At 32.9% G+C, this 20,838-nt stretch overlaps 1 protein-coding gene across 5 annotated transcripts in view; it reads right to left on the bottom strand.

Annotated features, from left to right (window-relative positions):
* Positions 1–20,838, bottom strand: part of LOC132697830 (carboxyl-terminal PDZ ligand of neuronal nitric oxide synthase protein) — a 145,844-nt gene that overhangs the window by 21,018 nt on the left and 103,988 nt on the right. For all 5 annotated transcript variants that reach the window (XM_060663506.1, XM_060663507.1, XM_060663504.1 and 2 more), the window contains one exon: positions 7,368–7,522. In XM_060663506.1, coding sequence (XP_060519489.1) covers positions 7,368–7,522 — 155 coding nt within the window. The remainder of the gene's footprint in view (positions 1–7,367; positions 7,523–20,838) is intronic.

Raw genomic sequence — 20,838 nt, 5'->3', positions numbered from 1 at the left:
TCTCTATATTAAACTAATCACTTTTAATACAACGGAGGTTTAGTTCGTCGATAGTCATTTTAAACAGGTCACTCGCTATTACTTTAAAGTAGAATGCTGAAATAAAGGGAACCACTCAAAGAAATAGGGATAAGCGCTTTGATCGAAGGGAAATATCTTAGAGTTATCCTAGACAAATCGCTAGAGAGAATCAAGAAAGTGAAAAGATCGCACATAGTCTACAGCTGGCATCGAAACCCTTCTGGAGCTACGTTCTTTCAGTATCACGAATGCATTTGAATTTTAATAGACAAATTTAATTTGCCTATAGCCTATAACTGAAGTTGAGAAGTCTATACTAAGTGAGTTTTGGTCTTTTATTAATTTAAAAAAATCCTCTATATTCATACCTAACATGCTTGAAGATTTTAGTAGTGTTTTCGCTGCAAAATCTTGAGTCTTGAGCAGTCTTTACGATGATTTAGTATTTCAAAAATTGAAAAGATCAAAAAATAAAATGTCCTGTGGTCCTGATACTTTGTTTTTTTTAATGGCCGAAGTTCAGCATGGTATCTTTAACAAACATAGTACCCTAAGTAGTCCTTCGCTCAATGTACCTCTCAAGCATTAGAAGATCAACTTCTAACTTCTCGAAAGCTTTCGATAGTATTGACAATAATATTTTTCTCCATAAACTTGTAGAAATGATGTTTCATGCAAATCTAGTAACGTTCTTTAATTCGTACTTGACTTCAATATGTACTTGAGTTCAATACGTCGATATGCGAGGATATAAGTCCAACATAAGCTTTCCCCTCCCATATTTCCCATTTTGATTATTAATGGTGTATCGAGTAAATTATTACTATTTGCAGACGTTGTGAAAATATTTAAAGTTGTCCGGAATCAAGATGACTGATGCCTTCCGCAGAGGGAGCGTCAAATTTTTGACTTCTGGTGAAAACTTAACACAGTGCAATTGAATTTTGACAAATGTTTTTCTGTTAGATTTTCGAATAGGGTTTGTTGTATTGGTTTGGATTATTTCTTATGCAATACAAAATTAAAACGAAGTGATGGCTCCAAAGATTTGGGCGTTTCATTTAAAACTAACCTTTCGTTTGCTAACCATATCAATGAATCTTGCAACAGTGCGTTAAAAATGTCAAGAATAATATTTCCAAATGCTAGCCAGTTGACAGCTGAACAGGCACTAAATGCGCTCTGCTTCTGTTACGTTAGATTTAAGCTGGAGTATGGAGTCATGGCAGAATATTTTCAATAAATATATTATTCATTTAGAAAAAGTTCAAAGGAAATTTCTGGCTTTTAAGTGTGATGTTATCTTTCCACTGAGACGCTTTAATCATAATTTTCTCTTAAGGCGATTCCAAATACTTGGGCTTTAATTAGCCGTAGGAACTATGCATCAGTTCAATTGAATTATTGCAGATAGGTTTTCACGTTCCTTCGAGGGCAGTCAAAACATCACCAATATTCTACCTACCAACTGGATCCGCAAACTTTTTAGTTAGAAGTCTGATGATTTAACACGGGCTCAATTTACTTTGGCATTAAAATATCGATTGTTAGTTTTGGTTAGACGATTTTATAAGTCAAAATAAATAAGAACTAATGTGACATTTGATAAAGACACGGTGTTGTCGAAACAATTGTCATGTCAAAACATATAATTATTATTTATTTTGATAAATGGATTTTCATCAAGTAAAAGACTCCTTAGTTCGATTTTAGAAGTTTTATGTTGTTTTATTGGCCAGCCATTTAGGGCCCGCACACAGTATGTTTTTAGTGATCATAGTATGATATCAATAAGTCCAATTTAAATTGCAAGTTTATTTTATATGATAACCTACTGCAACTCAGAGGTTAAATTTCGCACGTTGTTGTAAGTCGTTTTAAGGAAGTGCTTGTAACATATCACACAGGATTGTTTCTCGTTTTAAAGCGATGATGAAGCTTAGATCCATAAGCGAAAGCTAGATCCAAAAAAGGCCATTTCAATTATAATAATAATAATAATAAAGGGCCTTTATACGGTTTCGAAGAAGATATTATTTGAACTATTTACACCTTTTATGGCGCCCTCTCTCTCAACGTTTTTAGGACGATCCTGAGTTATTTGTATGCTTTTTAATTAGCAGTAGCCCCGTTACTGTTGTTCCGGTATATAAAGTTCTTTATATGGTTGCTTTTGTTTGGCTTGGTTTATGCTACGTTGTACACATTCGTCATTCGGTATTTTCATTATTTGATTTTGTTGACCTGGCAACTATGCTTAGAGAAAACATTGTCTTGTTGTTGGATATTATATCTGTTAGCCAATAATTAACCTCATTATTATTATTATATACAGACTTCTTCAAGCGGCTACGCAGAAACCGCAGGCATCACCGATACTGCGTACCGTATTCTGGTTATTTTGGGGATTCCATCAGGCATGATGCCCAAAACATCAATGACAGACCTTGCCTATGAGAAGGGATAAGTGGAGTAGGAGGGCTAGTGGGATGTACTCAAAACTGATGGCCGAATCTGTCAGACTTGTGACATAACGGAAAAGGCGAAAGAGATCATCAGGTCGCAACTGAGTGCCGGATTAGCGATCACACACAATCATAAATCCCAAAGCGCTTTGGCCAATCGAGTGTACCTGTTTAATGAAAATGATCAGAGAACTGATCAAAAGCTCTCTTTTAAAAGAGAACGGTCTAATCAAAACTGCAAAATCAATGTTAGACTGCGCCTTCAAAACGATTTTAAATTTAAAAATAACCAACGAGCGACGAACTAGATCCCCGGTACCCCCTATAATAAAAAAGCTTCCAATGGTTGGAGTGAAACGTCTCAAATGATCTTTCTGTAGAATAAAAACATAAACGTCAGCGAAAAACAAAGTTGACGACGAATTCATATTTTTTTCGATTTCATAACTCTCAGAAAAACGAAACTGTCACGCCACTGAGAGGGACGAGTTTTATAACAAAAATTCCACTTCCAGACAAAAGGCATATTTCGGCATAAATCAGGGCGCTAGACAAACGAGACAAACAGTTTACGTTGTCTTCGAATATAATTTCGCAATATGGAAAACGTAACCGCTTATCTAAATTAAATTACACGCGCATACCACTGCACATTAATAAGAAAAGAAGAGCCACTTCGTCGTTGTCACATTGTTGCGGTTAGATCAAACAGTTTGAATCGACGGGTCATAAACCTCAGTTTCAGGGGTGAGGAATATGAAGTTTCCTATGCAGCCCGTGCGGTACTTGCAAGTGTAAAATGAATGTTTCCAACGTAGCATTGGTACCCGTTTAGTGCACTAACTTTTAAAAGTAGGTAGTAATTAATTTTTTTTAAAGAAACTTCCACAGGCTACCGTAATACTTTTTACAAAACTTCTGGATTCCTCCTGCGTCGGTTTTTGCTGAGTCGAATTGCTGACGTTTCGCCGATCATCCTGTTGGCTTCTTCAGAGCTTGACTGAAACTGGCTCGTATTTTACTCTGTACCTGCTTATATATTGTTTGAGGGGGGTGGAGCTAAATAAGGGACATAAACACCGTCCCGGATGGTTGATTCCCATATTGATGACAGGTAGAGACCTAAGTCGCGGTTAAGATTGTTAGGTTGTTTATTGGATTTCTATAGACTCTCGGATTTTTCGTTGGTAGAAAAACTGATTACATGGAAGAATTTTAGTTGTCGAATAAAATTTTATGTCCGCTTTCATGAGCGTGTTCGGCAACAGCTGATGAGTTTATTTGTTTTAGTCGTAACGCTCTTTCGTGTTCTTTGAGACTAGTTGATATTTTTCGTCCAGTCTCTCCAGTGTATTCTTTGCCGCATATGCATGGAACGCTGTAAACTCCTGGCATCTCAAATGGAATTTTGTCTTTGACGGACTGAAGATGTTGAGAGATTTTTGGACAAGTGGTAAATCTGGTTTTCACGTTATACTTCTTTAGAACTTTTGATATGTGGTGAGTGATGTTTTGAATGCAAGGAAAGACCACAGTGGCAAGTATAGGATTGCTTTCGGCATCATTGCTATTTGAAGGTTGTGGTGAAGTGTATTTTTTGATGAAATGCTTAATATCTTTAATGTGTATTAGAGAGAAGAGCAGAGGTGTTTTAATTCCGCGTTCAGTGACTCGGGCTGAGATAGTTTTACGGCTCTGTAAACAAAAGAGTTGATAACCGATGATTTTTTGGAGCCGAATGGTGATGCAAGCATTATGGTATCGGTCTGTGTGCGTAGGTTTTCTGTAAACATAATGACGCAATGTTAGGTATAGATAGATATAGATTAGATAAGAATATCTAAGAATGGAAGATTATTATTAGTTTCCACCTCAATGGTAAAACGTATGTTAGGGTATATAGAGTTTAAATGTCTAAGAAAATCTACTAGGGTTTCTTGATCATGAGGCCAAATAACAAAAGTATCATCGAGGTAGCGTTTCCATAATTTTGGTTTTAGATGAAAGAGCTTTCTTCTCAAATATATTCGCGATGACTGGTGATAGTGGAGAGCCCACTGCTGTTCCCGACGTTTGTTCAAAAATTTGACCGTTATAGGAAAAATATGTTCTCACCTAGCATTTTTCAATTAAAGTGAGAAGGTTTCGTTCCAGATTCTCGGACTTTAATATATCTGAAATGATGTCGAGAGTTTCAGGAATAGGAACTTTAGTAAAAAGAGATTCTAGGTCGAAATTAACTAGAATATCTTGTAATGGAAGGCTTTTTATTTGGTGCGGGTTCAAATCGAATTTCATTAGCTGTTTGAGATGGCAGTTTGTTTTGGATAAACTCGACATTTGAAAGGATTTGCTCTTTAAGGATAATACGTGGGGCAAGGACGAAGTTGGAACCTTTTGAAAGAACTAATTTTTCCGTTTCCGAAAGTTGGTGCGATGATACATTTATTACAGTGTTTGGTAGTTGAGAAGAGTTTGATGGTTTTCGTAGTGTTGACGTTAGTTTTTCAAATTTCTGAATGTGATTTTGGGTAGTGGATAAATGAAGAAGAAGGGTATCGAACTCGGATGGGGACAAAATAGAAGAAATTTCAAGGTGTAGACACAGAAGAGCCTTATCGATTTGGTCTCTTTCCTTACGGGTGTGATAAATTCTTTCTCGAAGTAAAGCGAAACTAGATTTTCGAATAATTTTATAAGCGGATGAGGTTGTGACGTGATGGGACATTTTAAGAAAATTGGGGATAACGTTATGGTCTCTTCAACGTAACAAAAAGGTCAGTGTACAGAGTAATCTTACCAGTATAGGTAGCAATTGGTTCGTGATAAGTCCACAATACCTCTTTTATCTTATATTTAATTATATTTAAGTATTAATTTTTCGATTTTCTTTTTGAAAGCTATTTATGACAAACAAATCACCGCTACAGGAATTTACTTTTGATACATTTCAGAATATTTCCAAAGTTCCGGGAGGGAATGTTGAAACATATGCGTGAAAGTAAATTAGGTGAGTCGACGAAATTATTTGTTAGTTCGTTTTTAGTTTATCTATGGGACACGTTTTTACGAATCTTCTTCGAAGCTCAGGTATGTTTATCATGGTTGTTGGAGATATATTAAAAATTTGTTTTGTCTATTCACCAATTAGTACTAGGTGTCCAAACAAGAGAGGCAAAAGTTAATGGACTATGAAAACATGAAACATGTAATATTTTTAATGAATGCAACGATCATAAGTGTATTTCTCTATACAAAGTCAAGCATTTTATTCCATTTACCACATTCATATAATCAGAGACAATTATTTTTGTATCCTATATTTACTTCAGATCTTTAACGTTTTATACCAGCTTTAAAAAAGTGTCATTAAAACTACAATCATTTAACTAAAATTTTGGAGACAATATGAGTAAAAGTCATCCAAATCATTTTGCAACCGCACCGATATTGCTTGAAGCAGTAAATTAGCTAACTCGGAAAGCGTTGGGTATGCAAATGGACCAAAAATTGACCCAACGAATACTTGGCATTGTTTGGCACCGAAATGCATTGCAAAATTCTTCTCTTTATCGAGTGCAGGTCAGTTTATAGGTTTGGTTTGCTTATTATTACCCATTTAGCAAAACCGAAAATGGTGTGTCAAATGCCAGTTTTATTTTTACAGAATAAAAATTAGGCATCATGTACAAGCGTACATTATACTCTTAATCTCTGATAAATATTATATTATACATATTATACAGAAATTAAATTATAAAATATAATATTCTTCTCTTGACATCCACGGCATTTTTTCACATATTATATTCTCTCTTTTTACGTACTCAGTTCTTAAGTTGATCGTTTCTGCTTTTCCCTCATTTATGTCCCAAGATTTTAACAAACATTTCAAAAACGATACATTCAATATTTCCAAGCAAAAAAATACATAAGATTGTTTCAATAAATATTCAAAATATTTATCGCCAGTCAAATTTGCAAAAAAATCATTTGAAAATATGGGAATCAATAAAATACCGAATTTGGCGCCTAAAAAACATTTACGTTTCTAAGACGTGTACAAAAATCTGTTTTCAAAGAAACTTCCATTCATCCATTCCATTCCGTTCATCCTGCGTCCTGTTGGCTTCTTCAAATTTTAACTGGAATTCGTTTCTAGTCTGTACCTGCTTGCTTGGTGTTTGAGGGAAGCGAAGTTAAAGGAGTGACATGAACGTTGCCTCAGATGACTCATTTCCACACTGGCGATTGTTTGGTAGTTTAGAGATTTCTATGGATTGTCGGATTTTAATTGAATATAACAATTGATTTTTCTACAGACTCCTTAAGGTACACACACCAGGCTTATCCCTTCGATCAATTAGCACCATTGGTTCTCCAATGTCTAGTTTCCATATAAATTCCTTTAATTTCATTTAAAAATACGATATTTGAAACTTCTTTTGATAAATACAAGATAAGTATTAACAGGTTGTAAAATGTGGAATAACCTGTATGTTTTTCATTAATACGAATAACAACATTTAAAAAAATGCATAAAGAATTTGCATATTATCAGGCTCATGGATACTATGTGCTACCGTATATATCTCCCAGTTTCCAATGGTGAGAATTTGAAACACCGGTTATCTCTAAATAATCTTTACATTTAGACAAAGATTTTTTACTCGATCCATTTTTTTCACAACATCATAAGTTCTCCATTTTGAATTCAAATAAACGCGCAACATTTCGAATACTTCCTTCAGTGAGTGTCACAAAGTGCCATTGAAAAGTGCGAAAGAGCGGAAAGGCAGACGGGAGATGTTTCGAAATCCGGCAGAGAGTGGTTCTTCTCATCTTATTAATATTCGGTTGCGAATATGTGCGTATACTTACAATCGGTGCTCTCCTAATGTTGTTGTTTACAGGGGGTGGCGGTAGTATGTCCAGTTGAGATGGTCGCTGTTTCGGGTTTTCGATATAGGCTTCCTTAATGCTACTATCGTCTGGAGGTAGAGACATTTTGTCACTCGCACCTTCCGATATGTGGTCTAAAAAGATACGAATTATTAGCATACTGACTTTAAAGTACTTTCTGGTTTTATGTGCAAAATTTTTCTTACTAATATATGTAATAAATAATGCAAAATGAAGTTCAGTTCCCCATTTCTAAAACTACGTAAGTCAAAAATTGTAATTTAGATCGAAACTAAATAGGGCAATGTGCCGCTGGATTGTCTAGAAAATCAAAATCCAAATTTCACTCATCTCCGGACGGTGACCAGACTTCTAACTAGCAATTTCAAACCCCTTCAGTGAAATGGTTTCTGATCAAATTATCTGTGCGCATACTCCTTGCGCTTAATTTGTGAAATATTTGTTGTTATTTAATTGTTACTATTTTCCTTTTATTCCTTTTTTTTTCTTTTGGTTAAGTTAGATTTTTTAGTTTGTAATATATTACAATTTTTTATATTTGGTTATTTGTTAAATCACCCATGACGACTGTCTGAGAGTAATTGTAATATCAAGATAAGAAATTTGTCTAAATCAGAGATTTATTGTTATTGTCCGTCTTTTTCCTCCAGAATTTTTGTGCGGTGCGCTTCTACTAGATTCTGAAATGCAAAATGAGTTTAAGGTTTTATTAAGAAATTTTTAAGTCCAGTGTAATTTATACGCATCTGCTAACCTTATCGAGAAAAAAATAAAAATATATTTTTTTAATTTTTTTAACGAAACAATGGGGATATTTTTTGCAGAAATAACAATTTCTATGCGCATGTGCAGCAAATTAAAATACGGGCAGTGCAGTGAGCAGAATAACGATAACGCTCTACTACATATATTTATATAATGTTTGCTGTAGTTATTTTATCTGTTTAAATCATCATTTGAATTGTTGTTGGTGACATTAGACTATAGATACATGATCAAGGGAGATGGCATTGTTTTCCATTTAAAAATTTTTTGTCTATAAAATAAAAATGAAATAAAAAAGGTGAAAAGTTTCCCCCTGACCAACAGGTGTCGCCACTACGTCTACTTTTGGAACGGCATCCTATAGTAGTACCATTCCTGCCGAGCTTGCACGTTATTTTGCGTTTGAGACCACATAGCGCGAGACGCTTCCGTTGTTTTTGTGAAAATGGAAAAACGTGCGTTCATCAAATATTTCCATTTCAAGGGTTTTACACCATAACAAATTCAGGCCGCCCGTTGAGATCGCAACTTCAAAAATGAACGTGTGCGAAATATTTTTCACAACCATTTGAGCATGGAAAAGCTGTATGCAAGGTGGGTGCCACGTTTGTTAACGTTCGACCAAAACATGATTCGAAAAAACATTTCTACCGACAATTTGGTGCCTCATAGGCTTAATCCAAACGAATTTTTGCAACGATTCATAACTGTTGATGAGACTTGGGTTCATCACTCCACTTCTGAAAATCATGCCAATACTACGCAGAGTTATTGCAACGTTTAAAGCACGAGGTGAAAATTAAATGACCTCATTTGGCGAAGAAAAAAATTTTGTTTCATTACGATAACGCACCAGTGCATTCGTTGAATGTTGCCATGTCCAAAATTCACGAATTGAAGTTTGAATCGATACCGAAACCTCTCTACTCGGAAGACACCCAAGCGAACGAAGAAGTTATCGAAGCTGTAAATCAGTATTTTGAGAAGCTTGACGAATCTATGCTTAAAACTGGTATAACCCAATTAGATAGGTGTTAATGGAGATTATGTTTTTCTTGTTCGGGCCGGAAACTTTCCAACCCACCCTCGTAGTATTATATATATATATATATACAGTGTGTCCAAGATAAGGATGCACAGCATGGGGATCTCGGAAACTATAAGAGATACAGTGTCGGTTAAATTAGACAAAAGTTGCGCATTTTGATACCGAACAAGATCCCGTTTTACAAATTTGAAAATTCCAAGCCGTTCCGGAAATATCCGAGAAAAACCGAAATATTGCGATTTCGTTTTTATTATTTTTTAAAGCTATTTGAAAAGATATGAAAAAACGGAAAACACTTTTCCATTGGCACTTTTTAATCTCTCCAAATTGACGTTAACAAATTTTCATTACAGCGTTTCGATTCCATGGAACCACCATCAACTTTGATTTTTCTTATGGGACGGAAAAAAAGTACACACAGTATTAGGTTGTGCTTTTCATTGCGAATTCAACGATGTACGATACAATACGGTTACTTATGTTTTTATCCAGAAAAATGGATTTTTAATACATTTCAGCATTTAAATGGAGTAGGCCATGACAAAATGACATCCAGTCAATTTCAATGACACATTAATGTTATTTGTCTTTGTTATCAGTCGATCATAAGTTTATTCCTTTAGTTATTGTTTTTGTATTTTTATTGTTGTTGTCTTTTTCTAATTTATTTTGTTCTACAATGGAGGGAGGTAATTTTACAAACGAAGAAAAATGTGATATGCTGTCTTGCTACATCTGATGCCAAAGAAATTGTGTGGAAGCCGAGCGTATGTATTCTAACAAATACCCAGAGCGGAGACAACCTGACAAGAGTATTTTTCGGCGTTTGTTATTTAATCTGAAAGAATATGGATCATTTAAGAAGCCTGCATTATCCCGACAAAAACCTTCCAATGAAGAAAACCAATACATTGTTCTACAATCTGTTATCGAAAATCCACAAACTTTTACCAGAGAAATTGAAGACCAGAATGGGGTAGCTAAATCTACAGCTCAGTTTATTTTAAGGAAAAATGAATTTAAGCCTTACAAATTCAGAATATGTCAAGGATTAAAACCGGGTGACGACGAACGACGTAGACATTTTTGTGAGTGGTATACCAGGATGTGTGATGAGAGTTTTAATTTTCCATATAAAGTGATTTGGTCTGATGAAAGTATGGTGACCAATAACGGTATTTATAACAGGCGCAATACACACTATTGGTCGCAACAAAATCCACGTGTTAATAGACTATCCAGACATCAAGTTCGCTTTGGGTTTAATATTTGGTGTGGGATTTTTGGTAGCAAGATTATAGGCCCTATTTTCTATAATAATTCCTTAACTTCCGAGCGGTACCTTAACATCTTGAGGCACGATTTAGAAGATGCCTTAGATGATTTACCGCTAGGCGCTGTGCAAGGCTGCTGGTTCCAACAAGATGGTGCCCCAGCCCATAACTCCAGAGAAGTTCGCCAATATTTAACTGAACGGTTTGATGGAAAATACATTGGGACTTACAGTGAAACACCTTGGCCTCCAAGGTCCCCGGACTTAACTCCCTTGGACTTTTTCTTATGGGGCTACATAAAAAATGAGGTATTCAAAGAATGTTTTGACAACGAGGAACAATTACGTCAATCAGTACGAGCAGCGTTTAATAAAATTACTCCTGAAATGTTAAGTCGTGTTTTGGAGTCTACCGTGAGACGGGCGTACTTATGCCTAGAAAATGGAGGTCATTTATTCGAACATTCGTTATAGAATTTGTTTTTCATTAACTTGTTGGATTTAGTTGTTATGTTAAATGAACAGTTAGAGTTAGTAAATAAATAAACACATTAACTCGAACTTGTCAACCATTTTCTTTTGCCTTTCATCGTTCGGATCTCATGGCCTACTACAATAAAATACTAGAAATGTATTAAAAAGCCATTTTTCTGGATAAAAATATAAGTAACCGTATTGTATCGTACATCGTTGAATTCGCAATGAAAAGCACAACCTAATACTGTGTGTACTTTTTTTCCGTCCCATAAGAAAAATCAAAGTTGATGGTGGTTCCATGGAATCGAAACGCTGTAATGAAAATTTCTTAACGTCAATTTGGAGAGATTAAAAAGTGCCAATGGAAAAGTGTTTTCCGTTTTTTCATATCTTTTCAAATAGCTTTAAAAAATAATAAAAACGAAATCGCAATATTTCGGTTTTTCTCGGATATTTCCGGAACGGCTTGGAATTTTCAAATTTGTAAAACGGGATCTTGTTCGGTATCAAAATGCGCAACTTTTGTCTAATTTAACCGACACTGTATCTCTTATAGTTTCCGAGATCCCCATGCTGTGCATCCTTATCTTGGACACACTGTATATGTATATATATATATATATATATATATATATATATATATATATATATATATATATATATATATATATATATATATATATATATATATACATATGTCTTTAACCTCGAAAGTGACTTGTTGAAAATGAAAAAATGTTTGTGGATATGACGCAATACTGTCAATTTTGCTAAGAACTTGTCTATATTCATAGTACATTTCAGAAAGGCATACAGTCATAAAACCTCAGCGCCAAACATTGTGCGTCCCGGTAGACCACTACTTATTTTTTTATTAAAAATTATATAAAAAATGCATTTTACAGAAATTAAATGACAAAAAATCATACAGAGAAATAATCATCTCTTGAAGTTATAATTAACGGTCCTATCGATCACTATTTCTCTACGGTCACTTCCTCAATGATTTGATCGAACAGTAACTTAAGGTTTAGCTTTAATTTTGAATGTCATTTTGAGTGTCTTCCTACAAATCCTTCTATAGGATTTACTTCAGAAACTAGTGATTGTGTAAATTTGGTATCTATAATAGTTTTAAGTACTTTGTCGTTAATATCTCAGTCAAAAAGGGATAATGTGGGCAATCTACCAGAAAAGATCGAATTTACAAAAGAGAGCAAAAACAATTTTATTGTAACAAATTCACCTACGCCTATGACTACGGAATTGAGCTGAATTCGACGGAATTTCCCATTTTATTACACTACACTTTTCCGAAATAGCCTTTAAATCAAATTTCTTTTAAGCCCCCTCGAGCTATTGCGTCTAACATTCGAAGAACTCCGCATTTAAAATTTGTATATTAGCGACATTTTTCTATTAAGCTCATTTCAGACACTATGGTGCAACGCTGCTGTCCTGTGAAAATGAGGTTCTATATTTTCTTTATGTCTTATATTCAAATTATCGACAGACATCTTTGGAAAACTTCATCTTTCTGTAAATGTATGGAGCAGTTTTGTCGATTATTTCATTATATTTCATATTGAGCCAATTTGTGAGTGACACACTGCGGTTTTTTAACGCCTGGATTGTTTACCTGTGCATTTTTTGCTGTTAGGTTCGAACCACACGAGCTATCGCAACTTAAACCAGACATTAAAAACACCTGAGCGACTCAAGTAGCCTGTTAGGCATTATCGTCAATTTCATTGCGGATTATATACATGATGAGAAAATATCCCATATAAAAAAGCCGCAAATCACGTAAACGTCAATGTTTATGTTCGGTTCGGTTGCTGTTAACGTACATTTTATAGCTTATTTTTTTAATAACGATCCTATTAACACCTGTTAATTCGCAAATAGTGGTTGAAAAGGTGTGATGAATGTTTACCAACCATGCCTCCAATTCTGTGATGAATAAAACACACATAACCCCACAATATTTTTGGAAACCAGTTGCTGTTTCTTTTAGATTTCAATTAACAAACGCGCGTTGTTTTGTTTTCATGATTAGCAAAATCTTGGAAACATATTGCATTGTCTACTTCGATATAACTGAATATGGGATGCAAAACACGCATTGAGGGGCATATTTTATGTAATTTGCGGCTTAAATTCCCCGCCAATAGATATAGTATATTTCATGTTGGACTAAGGTGGCTTTTACTTGATGGAAATTCATTTAACACAATTAAATAAGAACAAAAAATAACTTTGGAGGTTGAGGATTCATGTTTATTAGGTGGTATTTTTCCCTGTAATTAAAAAATGATGAATCCGTAATTACCAAATTTGAAATTTGAAAAAGAATTCAATATTATAAAATAAATAGCGTTTAACAGTGGTTACGATCCCTCTGTGATAGATAAGAATATAACTAAAAAGTAGTTTCAAATAACCCTCAACTCTATCTATCCCATATTAAACACCGAACCAAAATTTATAAAACAATAACATTCTTAGAAGAGACAAGAAAGAAAATTTCTAAATTTGGTCTTAATATTGTGTTCAACACTGAAAACACCATAGAATATTTTTTAAAAAACAACAAAACTAAATTAGGAAAAAACCAGAAATCCAGAGTCTACAAGTTGAAATGTCCCTAACTTATATCGGACAAACAGGTAGAACATTAAAGAATCGCATTAAGGAACATAAAAGGGCGTATAAAAATAAATATTCGGATAGTAACTATGCCCCATTCATTTAAATTCAGAAATGCACAACTTTGACGATAATTTTGATATTTTACCATAATCAATCAAAAAGCAAAAAACTAAATTTGTTGGAAGTTACAAAATGAGATATTCGATTCTATTACTTAATGACCAATTGAATTTAAATGCGTCTCCGTTGTTAAATTTAAATTTATAACCCTACACCAGTAATTAAAAATCTATTACTATCTATACAGGTGTCCTAATATTGTCATACTTTCAATATGATAAAGACACGGTGTTGCCGAAACAGCTGTCATAAATCATTAAAAACTATGAAAATCTGAATTTTTTGTTCTAATTTAATTGTATATTTTCTATGAAAAAATTCAGACCCTCCGATTTTTTTCAGAAAAAAAAGATACAACAAGTAACCAAAACTTTTAAAATAAAAATACAGCACACCTCTTTGAAATTGAGAATCTTCTGAGATATTCCAAAAAAAAAAACTTAAAATTTGTTCTTCATCTCAAAAGAAACTTTTAAATCCTTGGTTTTACAAATTTTTGCCTATCAATGCATCAATCCATTTTTTCAATGGTAAGTTGTTTTCTAATTTTTAGATATACCATTTCGATCTCAATATATTAATTTTAATTTTTAGGGAAATAAATAAATTATAATTAACTTACATAAGAGTGGCTTTGATCTGCCTAAAAATCTGAGAATAAAAAAGAAAAGAAGAAGCAAGTCGGAGAAATGAAGATAATTTAAATATCACGAAATTCACCTTGTAGAGACCATCAAATTCCTATAACAAAATGCCATTTATTTGAAAGTTTATATCAAAAAAAGGTCAGTAACAAAATAAAAAAGACAGCCTATTTCATGGATATTTAAATATCTCCAAACTGATAATCTATTTCATAAAGGTCTAGAGTACTAAAATCTCATTAGGTATGCAACGGGGTAACAAAGTGACTCAACGAATTGCTTAATTCACTTTTATTGCTTGTCATTGATTTTATTGCAAAATTCTTCCTTTTTGTCGAGTGCAAACAGTACCACCCCGACTTGAGACAATTTATGGATTTTTCCTATTGTGTTCACTCACCAATACTGCAAATGGTGTACCAAAGACGTCCCGACAGGATGCTAGCAAAAAGGTCAAGTAAGAAGGGCACTCGGCAATAGCTGGAAGAGTATTTTTTGTACTTGACGTGTTGTCTTTCTCTTTCACGATAAATTAAAAATGGTAGGCATTCTAACTTCAATCATTCGGCAATATTTGTCGACAATTTTTTGTACTTATGATTTGTATAATCGTGTTTTATAATTATACATACATACATTTAAAATAATAACTTTTTCATTCACTGATAATGGATAATTTTAGGAACATCTTTTATTAGTCAATATCGCCATGATATTAATAGTCTCATGATGTGTGAATACTATGACTTAACTGCACATATTAAACTAAACATATACAGTCGGTCAAAAAAGTATCACACAGTATTTTTTCAGTTTTATTTTAGTTTCTTCTTTCACTTAGACTTAAGGAGAAATATATTTCAAGTAAATATCGGTAATCTCATTAAGAACAATAAAAATAAAATTAAAATCATTTGAAACACCTTATTTAAATAATAAAAAATAAGGCAGTTTTAGTAGCAAGTAACTATGTCGAATAAGCCTCCGTACACGATTATTTCTTATGATAAATTGAAAAGTTTTTTAAAATCTAATATTTTGTACAATTACCATTTGCTTTAATAAAGTCATTAAGTCTTTTTGGAAGACTTAAAACAAGGTTTCTTGTAACTTCTGGCGATATGTTTTCCCCACTCTACTTTTATAATATTTTTGAGGTCTTCTTTACTCGTAGTTTGATGTTTTTTCACTTGCCGCTTTAATTCTTCCCACGGGTGTTCTATGGGGTTAACATCCGGAGGTTGTGGTAGTGTATGAAGTTGTTTGGCGGACATTATGGATCATTCAGAGACGTACAAGCGTAGCAGTATGTTTAGGATCGTTATCCTGTTGTTTTTCAACACTTTGATTTAAATTATTCTTTAGGATGTTCAAATAGGTTGGTCCATGATTCCATCAATAAAAGTTAAATTGCCTGTCCCATTAGCTGGCATGCACCCCCACATTACTTCCACCATGCTTCATCGTAGGACAGACATTTTCGATTTTTAGAGTTCTATTTTTTTTCCTCCAAACTTCATTCCGACGATCTGACCCAAAAAAATTAATTTTTGTTTCGTCACTAAAGGTAACGTTTTCCCTAAACTCCCTGGTTGTGTTAATGTGTTCTCGGACAAATTCCAAAAGTTTCTAATTGTTTGAGAACTCTTCCCTGATTTGCTTTGCAAGTTTTGGAGCGCTTGTTTTAGAATTAATTCTAATTTTTTTCACAACACAAGACTCTTCCCGTGCAGGTAACTTCCTGGGACGACCAGATCGTGGCCGCACTTACTTTATAAGATGCGGTGGATTTGTATTGATTTATTACATACTGTACAGTTGAATGTGATTTTTTAATTATTTTACCAATATCTCTTTAAAGGATTTTTTCTCTTTCCATAAATTTAGTATGATTTTTCGAAGCGCAATTCGAATTTCGCAATTTTTAGCGCTCATTTTGCTTTTACTTCAAAACCACTAACTTAAAAGTGGCGTCAAAAATAAACAAATATAACTCATTTGTTTAAGCGAAATTTGATACAAGCTGACTTGATAAAATATTGATAATTAACGGTTCTACCTGGAGTTCCGAATAGTGATTAAGTAAAGTGTATGGACATAGTTTCCTGCTTCTAAAACTGCTTTATTTGTTAACGTTTAAATAAAGTGCCTCAAATAATTTTTATTTTATTTTTATGACCCTTAATCAGATTTCCGATATTTACTTGAAATATATAAATATAAATGTAAGTGAAAGAAGAAACTAAAAAAAAAAACTGACGTGTGTGTACGGAGACTTTTTTGACCGACTACACCCATACCAAGGTTCAATTAGTCTGATTAATTTGCCACTCCTTCATAAAGGAATAATGGCAGGTAATATTTGTCAAAAGTCAAAAGTGACAAGAGAATTTGTAAAACCCTGCATATTAAAACAATAAGAATTATTAGCAGAATTATATAAAATAAAAACACATTTTTGAAACCATGTAAAGTATGCATAAATGAAGCTTTATTCCTAGATTCCAAAAATAAACTATGGGTAATTTAGATAAGAAACCCTAACCTAAAAAAAACGCCATAGCGGGGCGCTTGTCGGAACGATGGATATCGCCGGGGAGAAAATTTATAAAGTCTCCTGGAAGACTTTATAAATTACATTATCCCGGCACAGAAATTCGTTCTGAAAAATGATGGTGGAATTTTCTCTCGCCGCGCTTTCAAAAATTTAACGAGCTAATTAATAAAGAGCTAAATCACGATGTCCGACGCGGGATAAGTGCATCTGATTGATGGCTAGGAAAAATTTCCGGATTATAACCCGACCGATTTATACACTTTTGCGACTAGTTTTCAGTTGTAGTGTGACAAATTTTATAGAAAAATTTGATTCTTCTTCAGAGCAGATTTTCAAAAACAATTGATTAATTTCACCTTCTTCCAACCTAACTTTTTTTGTACACCTTAAGTTAAAGCAATAAGAATTAAACTAAAGTGACAACTGCCTATAGAGAAAGTCTTTATAACTTACCAGTAACAAATATAAATAAATGGTTTTATTACTTTAACTCCCGAATTAAGTCGGGTAGCAAAGGGCTGACTACATTTAGTAAATTCAGATACAAAATTTAGCACTCAATTTTATTATTATTATTATTATTGTTATTTATCGTTTATTAGAAATTATATTTCTACGACAATAAATCTCGATCAGACAATACATAAGCCTAAAGAAAGCAAAATAGTAAACTAATCGGAATCTATCAGTATATGATTTCAAATAGACAGATACAAATTATAGTTTTATTTTTACTCATTTTTTAGAAGCGGGCGGGACTTATATCCCGGAATATAGTGTCATCATATATATATATATATATATATATATATATATATATATATATATATATATATATATATATATATATATATATATATATATATATATATATATATATATATATATATATATATATATATATATATATATATATATATATATATATATATATATATATATATATATATATATATATATATATATATATATATCCCGGAATATAGTGTCATCATATATATATATATATATATATATATATATATATATATATATATATATATATATATATATATATATATATATATATATATATATATATATATATATATATATATATATATATATATATATATATATATATATGATGACACTATATTCCGGGATATCATCCGTTCGCTCGTTGAACTCCGACTGGAATCCTGCATCAGACTGGAATCTTGCAAATCCTGCATCCGACTGGAATCCTGCAGACGTTTCCCCAAAATCTCACTTGGCATCTTCAATGCTCGCGCTCCGAGTGTTCGAAGTGTTTTCGGAGCGCGAGCATTGAAGATGCCAAGTGAGATTTTGGCGAAACGTCTGCAGGATTCCAGTCGGATGCAGGATTTGCAGGATTCCAGTCGGAGTTCAATGAGCGAACGGATGATATCCCGGAATATAGTGTCATCACATTTTTCCATCCGTGAATCAATACGTGAGGATATATATATATATATATATATATATATATATATATATATATATATATATATATATATATATATATATATATAGCTTCCTTTTAAATAATAAAGAATTTTCTGATTGAGAGTTATTTGTATTTTAACAAGATTTGTACAAATATATTATCGAATATTTTTATTTTATTAGGGTTGAGTTTTCGGCTCTGCAAACAAGAGCGTTGATAACCGATTACTTCTGGGCCGAATGGTAATGTCACAATACATTATGTTATCAGTCTATGTGTGCCCATTCCAACCCGGATATGTCCGAAGTGACTCGCAGCCGTAGGAAACGGAATTGACACGAAAATTGCACTTTCCGGAAGGTGTATAATTGGGTATTTTAGAGAAAGAAGTAGAAAAATATATTTGCGATGACTGGTGATAATTCAGGCATTGGAATATTAGATTTAAGGGGTTTCAAATATAATTTTATGGCATTTTGTTTAGGATAGACTCGGATGGAATTAACATTATTTCAATTTGGAATTAATACAATTAATAACATTTAATTATAATCGGAGTAATGGAATTTAATTTTTTATTAACTGTTCCCAAGTTTTACCTTCAATTATATAGTTTCTAGAGCATGTTTAAAATATTTTTGCACTAGACAATACCATTAATGCCGTTCTCATTTGTGTCGCATTCTAAGTTAAAGTAAGGCGCCGAGGAAGTTAAAAGGAACGCCAAGAACGACCCAAAATTCCATTAAATCTTAACTGCTCGGGAGATAACTTCATTTGGACCATTTGCATATAATATGGGCCAAATTTAGCGGAATAATCATTCCTGCCGAGAACTTTACATCATATGTCGGGGGTTATTCACGAGCAGCGGCTTCAAACATTGAAGATGTAATAAGCGAATTATTTTCTTAAAATTAAAATTGATTTGAGAGTTTAGTTTATACAATAACATAAAATTGGAAGATTTTTTAAAAATTAAAAATGTATGATTTTTTTTTCTAAAATATATAAAAAATGTAAAAAGACGTTATTACACCGGTATAATTGATTCTTTGTGTTTGCCTGTTTTCAAAGCTCAATGATAAAATTTCATATATTATTAATATTAATAATGTATTCCATATGATTTAAATATTTAAAACATCTGAGTCAACCAGCAATTTAGGAGAGTGAGTTCAATTTTTAACATCATTTAAAAAGCATAGTATTTCAATAAAATAGCTACACTTGTGTGACATTAGTTTTGGTACATCTTAATTCTACAGATTTTATTTAAGTTTTTTGCTTAAAACAAGCGGAATCCTGTAGAATACAAAAAATTCAATATATGTGTAAGGCCTAAGAACATACGACAGTACATCGCCTAAAATTCTTGAAATTTAATGATTGAACATGTGCAACAGAAGGCTGCTTCAACTAGGTACTTTTTTTCACGAAATAATTTATAAGGAAAAATATATTTCAGATTTTTTAAAAATAAAATTAAGACCAACTCCATGCTTTGTTTTTAAGGCTAAAGAGTTATAAATCATTATTAAACTGTAAAACTTACCCGCCGCTATAGGCGTATTGTAACTATGATGATTGTCGTACATCATACTTGATTCATAGTATAAATAAGAAGCAACTTCAGAAAGATATGTTCAACAAGGAATTACTGGAAATTGTAAATTTGAATAAACCTCTATGTACGAAATTTGTTGATGAAATCGCTTCAAAGCGAAATTTAACGGTACGCCTTCTGACATGTCACTGGGAATTAAACTCGACAGAATTGGTGCGGGTGCAAGTAAAAGGGTTTGTAGCAAAGCATAACAGCACTTTTAAAACGAGGACGTTTAAATCCTCTTGCAAAAGGGAATAACGACAGTGGGTTGTGCAAAATGGAGTAAGTGCGTCGAATATATGACGGAAATAGAAGATGGAATGTGGGAGGCTGATAACATGCTAGAAAACACTCTAGAACTCTTATTATTTCTCTGAACTTCAACGACCATAGCTCATCTGACTACTCGCAACATGATGACTAAAATTTACAAATGAAGTTGTATTGTAAATAGCATATTTTTTAAATCAAAATATTTATTACATATTAAGTTTACATTTACTTGAGCTCAGAATAATTAATACCTCAATTAACTGCCCATATTTATAATTATAATTACGCATGATTGTTATTATATTTTCCTTTTATTTACCAAACTCGTCTTCATATTGTATGCAAATCAGCGTGGCAATAATTTAGCAACGACTTGAGGTGTCTAGGTATTAAAAACTGGGATACGGTATCTTCAAAAAAGTTATCATTGTAATTTATCTGAACTTTGTGATATAATTTTCAAGTTGTTCACCCATAACACAAAATTTGGAAAAAAACTGCAAGTACTAAATATATGGTCATGTTAAAGTGACCGCTATTTAGCAGATAAATAGAGGAATA

Source organism: Cylas formicarius, unplaced genomic scaffold (genome assembly GCF_029955315.1).
Source record: "Cylas formicarius isolate icCylForm1 unplaced genomic scaffold, icCylForm1.1 PGA_scaffold_2__14_contigs__length_35257938, whole genome shotgun sequence".
Lineage (NCBI taxonomy): Eukaryota > Metazoa > Arthropoda > Insecta > Coleoptera > Brentidae > Cylas > Cylas formicarius.
This window is presented reverse-complemented; position numbering and strand designations above follow the sequence as displayed.